At 44.3% G+C, this 7,574-nt stretch overlaps 1 protein-coding gene across 5 annotated transcripts in view; it reads left to right on the top strand.

Annotated features, from left to right (window-relative positions):
- The first annotated feature begins 304 nt into the window (after positions 1-304).
- NR2C2 (nuclear receptor subfamily 2 group C member 2) overlaps positions 305-7,574 on the top strand; it is a 38,787-nt gene continuing 31,517 nt past the window's right edge. For 2 of the 5 annotated variants that reach the window (XM_082289047.1, XM_082289051.1), the window contains exons 1-2: positions 305-1,428; positions 4,626-4,709. In XM_082289047.1, the coding sequence (XP_082145173.1) occupies positions 4,650-4,709 (60 nt within the window). In that variant the 5' untranslated portion in view covers positions 305-1,428; positions 4,626-4,649. Of the gene's footprint in view, positions 1,429-1,669; positions 1,777-4,625; positions 4,710-5,972; positions 6,073-7,574 lie in introns of those variants that run through there. The other 3 variants (XM_082289048.1, XM_082289049.1, XM_082289050.1) reach the window with 3 other exon arrangements.

Below are 7,574 nucleotides of genomic sequence, written 5' to 3'. Positions count from 1 at the left end.
CTTTCCTCAACTTGCCCATCAGGAAACACTGAGGCCATTCATATTTGGCTTTAGCGTTTTCCATTTTTCCTTTCATTCAGTCTCTTTTATAGACTATTTTATGAAGTTTAAAAAAAAGTCTGCTTCTAAAGCTATGTGCATGTCCATATTTTGAGAGTTTGAAAATTCTTCACGTATTTAACATTACAGTAGTGAACACCCAAGGCATTTTTGAAACATTTTCCTTTATTTATGTATTGCAAACACATCTGTACATCACACACTTTGTTAATTCCTGTTCTGTGAAAGTAAGGCTGTAGTTCATACATCTAGTTAACTTCTCATACCCTTACCCCGAAGAGCCAGTTCTAAGAAAAAACAACAACCAACCCTCAAAAAAAACCTAACAAAAAAAAAAAAAGAATCAGTGTACTGCCTGTGTAACTATTCAGTCAACAGCACACCTTGTTTATGTGGTTGTTGCATTCAGCTGCTATCTCTGACATACGTTTTCTTTCAGGAGTTACCACCTCTTTTAGTTTTACTATTCATCTAACTGCTCCTTAAATTAGCTTCTGTCAAAATTATTAGTAAGGGAAACTTACTTGAAGTATAAAGAACGTTTTGATAAGGGTAGGTTAGGAAACAGCTACAGTTATGACACGGGGTGAACATCTGATAGCCTGTGAGAAGACAAGCACTGAAAGGTGGTAAAATCTTCAACCACCTCTCTGGTGCACCCAAACCTGTTTCGTGCCTACCACTGTGTATTTGGAGGCACAACATACCTCACAGCCAGTTTTACCGTAAGAGCCCTAATCAATGACATTGACTTTACAAAATAAAATGAAAACTCGACAGTCTGGCGGTGGCGTTTGTGAGAGCCTTCTCAACTGTGAGCCCACCTTTAACTGCATCTTCAGCGAGAACCAAGGCACACCTGGAACACCAGCACCACCGGCGCACTGAACAGCCACCGCCAGCCCACTACCTCGGGATTCCGGCTCCTGAGGAGCCTCCCGAGCGAGAGGGTCAAAGGCGGCGAGCGTACCTTCCCCTCGCTGCCCCAGAGACCGGGTTCCTTCCGGCACTTCCCCGGCCCGGCCGGAGCGGTGCGGGGCTCGGGAGGCCCAGGTAGCCCGGTAGCCCCTCCCCGCCGCCGGCCCCGCCCCGCGGGGGATGGAGGGGCCACGGCCGGGCGGGCGCTGGAAGAGGAAGCGGGGACGCGCTCCGGGGCGGCGGCGGTGGGGTCACGAACTCTGACCTGTCACAGGGCACGACACACACAACAAAACACCCCCGACCCCAACACAGCCCCGGCCCCCTCCCCTCCGCGGGCCCCACAGCCCCTTGCCGCCCCCGCGGGGGGAGGGAGGGCCGCTGCTGGGCACCGGCCTGCCCGGGCCCGGTCGGGTCACCGCCACTGCACCTTTGGCATCCATTCCTGAGGTAAAAAACATTTTTTAAAATAGAAGCGGCCCGGTGGGTTTGTTTCGTGGGGGCCAGGACGAGGGAGGGGTCGCGGGGAGGCGGCAGCGGGCCCTACTCTGGACACCCCCGCGAGGGGAGGGGTGGGGTGACGGTGGGTTTAGGGGAGGGGGATTGTACGGCTCCGGTATCTGGCTGGTAAGCGAGCACCGGCCGTTGTCTGGCCTGGTATACGGCTCCTGGACAGAGAGGAGAGGAGAGGAGAGGAAACGACCATTGTGGAGTGCTGGGTCGATCGGCGGGGTAGTCCCGTGCCGGAGCCGCTGGCTGCAGTGTGGGCCGGCTGAGGTCGGAGCCGGTCCGGTAGCGGTGAGCAAAGTCTGCTGTCCAGGGGGTGTAGGGCGATGGTTGCGGCGATGACGAGCGCGGGACACACAGAGAGACAGAAGATGGAGTCTGAGCGGGCGGAGGCGGCGGCTTGAACCCGACCCTTTTACCTTTGCCACCGGGAGGGCGGAGGGGAGGGGGCGGCGGGTACTTTGCATACGGGGCTGAGACCGCCGCCATCTTACCGGCCGCTTCCTCACTGCCATGCCTGGGCCTCCTGTAGGCTGACACAAGGCTATAGCGGAGGGGAGGGGAAGGGGCCTAATGGCGGCGGCAGCAGCCCCGCCTGGGCCCTGGCGGGCGGCCAGCGCCGCCATCTTGCGCTTAGTGAATCCCTGGGGGGCTCTACCTCCGCTCGAGGGGCGGTGCCGCCACCATTACAAGCGGGTCGCTCGGCCAATGGGCGCTCTGCGGAGGAGCGCTGCGCCTGCCATGAGGTCATTGGTGGCGCCTGGGGGCGGGCCGGGGGCGTGGCTCCGCCGTGCGCGGGGTGGGAGCTGCCGGAGGCTCTTCAGCAGTGGGCGGGCCGCGGTACAGCCAATGGGGGCGGGCGGCGCGCACGGCGCAGCCAATGGGGGCGCGGCAGGCCCGGCGCCGGTCGGAGGCGCTGCCGGTGTCGTGCGCTGTGTTCGTGCTCGGTCGGCGCTTTCCGGGTGTTGGCCGAGCTCCTGCCGCCTTCCTGCCGCCGGGACAATGCGCTGGAGGCTGCCCACAGGGTCGGAGCCGCTCCCCGCCCGTCTCGCCGATGGCGGCTTGCTGGAGGCCGCTCGGTGTAGCCGAGTCGAGCTCACAGTGTGAAGAACCTCGTTTCGTCAAGACAAAGGAACAAATTTCAATAAGTTTGAATTCGGTCTTTTGCCATGTTTTGTCAGTAGGGCCATATCCTTAGAACATCTCAAGTGGAATTTATGACTTGCTTTTGAGGTTTCACTGCAGCTTAGGGAAATCTTAATGATTTTACACTGTGTTCTGGACAGCATATACTGAGCTGGCTGCCACCCTGTTGCGCTGAAAATAATGTCCTGGTGCTGCAGGTGCCTCTTTGCAGTTTTTAAGTTTCACCTCTTCTGTTGGTTTGGGTGCTTCTGTTGTTGTTGTTGCCTTACATACTGTTGCTCGGGGCTTTTGCTAGGAAGCCGATTTTGCCTTCTGGGAGTTGACACCATTAAGAAACTTGGCGTGGCTGTGTATGGTCTCTGTGCTTCACCTGGATTCGATCAGATAGCCTCATCTTAAGGTTCTTTTGTGAAGGTCGAAAGTACAAAAAGCCTTGGTGGATAGCACCAACAACAGCAAATCTGTCAGAGCCGTTCTACAGCAAGCACTTCTTTGTGTCTTGGAAAAGTACTGTTAGGAACAAAATATCTCATCTGCAGGGCTTCTGTCATCATAAAGCACTGAGAAAACAGCATGTTATGAGCATATGGTTATGTTTGTTGTGCTTCTTGCTGAATGTAAAAGAAAATAAGAGAAAACACTGAAAAGGAATCACTGAACGACTGAGAAACCATCCATAAGCTGGGTTTGGTGGAAATGGTTCATAGACTTAACGTGCAAGTGCAACACTTGAATAAAATAATGACAAGCTGTAGGAGAAACTAGCATCGATAAAATTTCCATGGGGATGTCTCAACTTTGATTATGCATTTTTACAAATCATCTTTACTTGACATATACAAAATTATTTTCACATTTGTCATAAGTGAATCCTTGTAATGATTATTTTGATGTATTTAACAATGTTAGCTTTGTAGAAGTTACATTTGAATGGGGGACGTGTTGGTGCTGGAGACATGCATACATTTCTCTGTTACGGGTGTTGCTATTGTTTGCTGTATTTTTAAATTTTATATTAAATGATTGCTTTGCAATTACAAGCAGAGGTTTCCAATGAAATATCAAATGGGCCAGCATTCAGGAACGCCTTTTCATTACTTACGCCTGGATCAGAATCTGAAGTCTGGCCCTGTAATTAGCAAGTCACACTTAAAAACTGAATGCATTAATTGGAAATCTTAATTAAATTCACCTTGGAAGAAACACACCCCAAATAATGATAATTAAAAATATGTTGGAAGTGTTTTTTTCATGTTTCTTTGTCTTTGATTACTTTGTTTTTTGGGGATTTTTTTAACCCCTAAAGTTGAAGGTGGAGTCACTCCGAATAGGATAAAATGATTCTGTAGTATTGTCTTCTCATTGTGATAATAGTATCACATTATAATAAAGAAATAGTTTAAATAATGGAAGATACATTTTAGATGTAACAGTTTATTTCCCTTATTGTGTAAGATTGCTCTTAAGAAGATGGATGAACACGGCAGTTTGACGGAATGACTTGATAAAATTTTGTGCAAACCAGCATTCTTAGCTTGCTGCTCCCTGGTTCAGCATGTGGTGTAGAAGCAGTTTAACTGTAAGGTTTCTCCTGCCTGAGCTGAGGAAAGCACCTTTGAGATCCGTGAATTCCACAAACTGCATTAGTTCTTGACTTTGAAATTGGTCCTTTCTCATTTATGAAATTAACATCTTTTTTTTACAGCTTAAATAATAGAGTGAAAATAGTATATTAGAGGCTTAATAAAGTAAAAGAATAACTGTACCTCAGCAGTGTGAACAGCATGGTTCCAGTATGCATGTCCCATATATGTATATATGAGTGTGTGTATGTATGTGTGCACACGCACACTTCAATGGCATCTTCTCTTATTTGCCAGATGTATCAAGCAGAATTGTAGATTTTCAAAAAGTCATAGCAGAACTTTCTTTACTAATAAGAAAAAACCCAAACTTTTGTGCCTGATGGAAGTTGCTGGCATCTTTCCGAACAGGTTCTCTAATGGTCTTGTTTCACCATGGCAACCAATATGGAGGTGCTGGCTCAGCAGGTAGTGGAGACTCAGCAGGTGGCTGAGGTGAGTGACAGATGATATCACAACAGTTGGTATATGAGATTTTGAAATTAAAAACATATTAGGGCGTTCCTGCTGTTTACAATTAAGCATGAACTGAACAGAAGATCTTTATAGAAAAGTGTTGCTTTACAGTTGAGGACAAGCATGAAACCAGTGCAACTGGGATGTATTTTGTTCACCCTACTTTGTTCTGGTGTCCCCCGTATTAGGAATGCAAGTAGGAAGTTCAACATGAGCTATAGAGAAACTTGGCTGTATTATAAATTGTTTAAAAAATTAATACAACAAAATTTCTTGTCATTTGATCATTAGATTGACCATTTTGGACATGGAAAGCTTTTGCTCCTAATTTGAATTGTAATCTAGATCCACCACAGCGTTTGAAGTTACCTGTTTTACGTATGTGCTAGATTGAATTTACAGTAAGGTGGTTAATTTAAATCAGTTTTTATATTTTGTGCCTACATTTAAAAGAAAAAAAGCACAAAACCTACTTAAAGTGATATTAAGTGATGTCTTGATGCATATTCACTGCAGCTTGGATGCTCAACAGCTGAAAATTTTAAATCAACTAATAAACTGCAAGTATTCATGGCCATAGAAAATAATTTATTTATCTCCTTCACTATGCAAAATTTCAGTCAAAAAATAAACTGGTTCTTTTGTCTGATTAAAATTACTCGGTTTGATATCCTTCAAGTGATTTTTTGTACAGTTACATAATTAAGGGATTTAAAAAATAATAAAGGGCAAATGGGCTGAGAGACCTCTGTAGATAAGGCCACTTTTCAGACATTAGTTTGGAGTATCCTTTCACCTATTGAGTTAAGATTACACCTGTATATTAAAACATATTTTTAGTTCAAGAAGAAGCTCTGTGTAAGAAGAAAATGTAAGTTTAATTATGTTTTTAGAAGTGGCTTTGAGATTCCCTACTCAGAAGTACTTTTTGAAAAAAGAAATTTTGTTCTTTTTAGCATGGAAAATGGCCTAGTGAGTGTCCTGGAAGTAACATCTATGGAATAGTTTAAAAAAGCTTCCTAAGTTTCACAGTGAAAACCGAGAAGAGATTTTTCACTCTAGTTTTCTGTACCAGGTATGAATTTGGCAAGCTGCATTTTTAAAAAACACTTCCAAATATACTTTGAAAGAGAAACCTGCAATAGAAATACTGACAGACTTTATACTATTTTGGTGGAACTTGGGTGCTGTAATAACATCTAAAGCACATAAAATATGTGACATTTGTAATTCCTCGTGCAGGAAATGCACCGTGGTAACATAGTGTGATGGTTGTATCTTGCCACTGGAGAGATCGCTCCATCTCAAGAGTGTATGAAGCTCTGTGATTTCTTCCTGGCCGGTGGGTAAATAGAGGGCTTCATCTCTTTATAGTATTCAGCTGCTGCTTAAATTATATGCCTGTCCACTGCATAACACCATGAAAACTTTGTTCATGGAAAACCAGTTGTAAGCAGCACTATCTTGTTAGGAATTCATTAATACTATGACCATGTTGATATTGAATCATTTCGTTATGAATGGCTGGCTGCCTGCCTGCTATTTGTGTCTTCCATCACGTAATACAGGTAAATACATTACTAGTTTCCTTGAAATATGCTAAAATTCTATATTTGTACTCACCGTATCTTAGAGAAAATGTAGAATCAAACTTGGCACTGGCTTTAAAAAATGAGAGATTTGCAGAGTATCATATTTTTTATCGATGAAAATTAAATGGAGTAAGGGAGTCATTGATCATGCCCTGAATTTCAGGTTATGAGCTGTGAGAGACAAGTTGCAAACCGGATAACCTAATGCAAATATTAGCAGCTTTAGCTGTATCTGCATCACTTTTTCAATATAATTGCCACATATGTAGTGTGCATGGGTTTGCTGAGAACTATGATGCCAAACGCCAAATCAGACTGGCATGCGAGTAGGCTACATGTTGTTTCTCTTTCTTGAGCAATAGTTCATCAGCTTTGTTTTTCATGAAACTGAATGTATCACAGAAGTTGCTGAGTGTGCTCCAGTATTGCATGTATTTTTGTACTTATTCTATTTTTAGGACTTTTTAAAATTGTTCTTTTAATGGTTTCAAATGTTTTCACTGCTTTTGCTTGCTTCTGCTTTATAAAGTGTTGCTTGTTTAATTTTTTTTCCAATTGTGTATTTCTGAACAGATTGGATGAGAGTTCCATTTTTAGTGTTTGAAGTTGCCATTACTTACAGTTCATGAAACTAAAGAACAGAGAGCAGCTAGGGGGTTTGGAGGGAATTTCAGCAGTTTCTCCTCATCCTGAGCAGCTTTTGAAAAGCAGAAAAAATACTTAAGCCTTAATGCAAAACTACGTAATGCTGCTTTTCTCAAGTATTTGTTTAGTACTGTCACTGTGCAGTATACAAGTGGCCTAGGTTCAGTTCCAGCACCAACTTAGATTTGACTTGAATACCATTCAAGAAAAATGTGTTTGGTTTTGAAGTAGAGGTGCATTCCCTGTGTAGTACATGTGATTTTAATGCAAAATTTTAAAAAATTTTAAACAGAGCTGGGGCGGGGGGGCTGGAAATAAGGGCTGTTTCATCTTTCCAGCAGCAGCTCTGGTGTGACCAGTAATAATTTTTAGTAGTTGATAAAACTGTCTTTTGCCAGCTCTCTGGCAGCCACAAACTACCACAAACTATTCCTGGTGCATCCTTTTTCCCATCAGAGGCTATAGGGAGAGAGTCACATGAGGTGACTATTGAGCCCTGTGCTTCCTGGATCTTGTTTATGACATCTGCATTGCTAGAGAATTTTCAGTTGCTTTCAGTTTCCTCAGTATCCTGATAGGAAACTATCAAAGTCTTGAGCCTTTCTGA

The sequence above is a fragment of the Coloeus monedula genome, assembly GCF_965178545.1.
Source record: "Coloeus monedula genome assembly, chromosome: 11".
NCBI lineage: Eukaryota > Metazoa > Chordata > Aves > Passeriformes > Corvidae > Coloeus > Coloeus monedula.
Note: the sequence above shows the minus strand (reverse complement) of the source record. Positions and strands in the feature narration are given on the sequence as shown.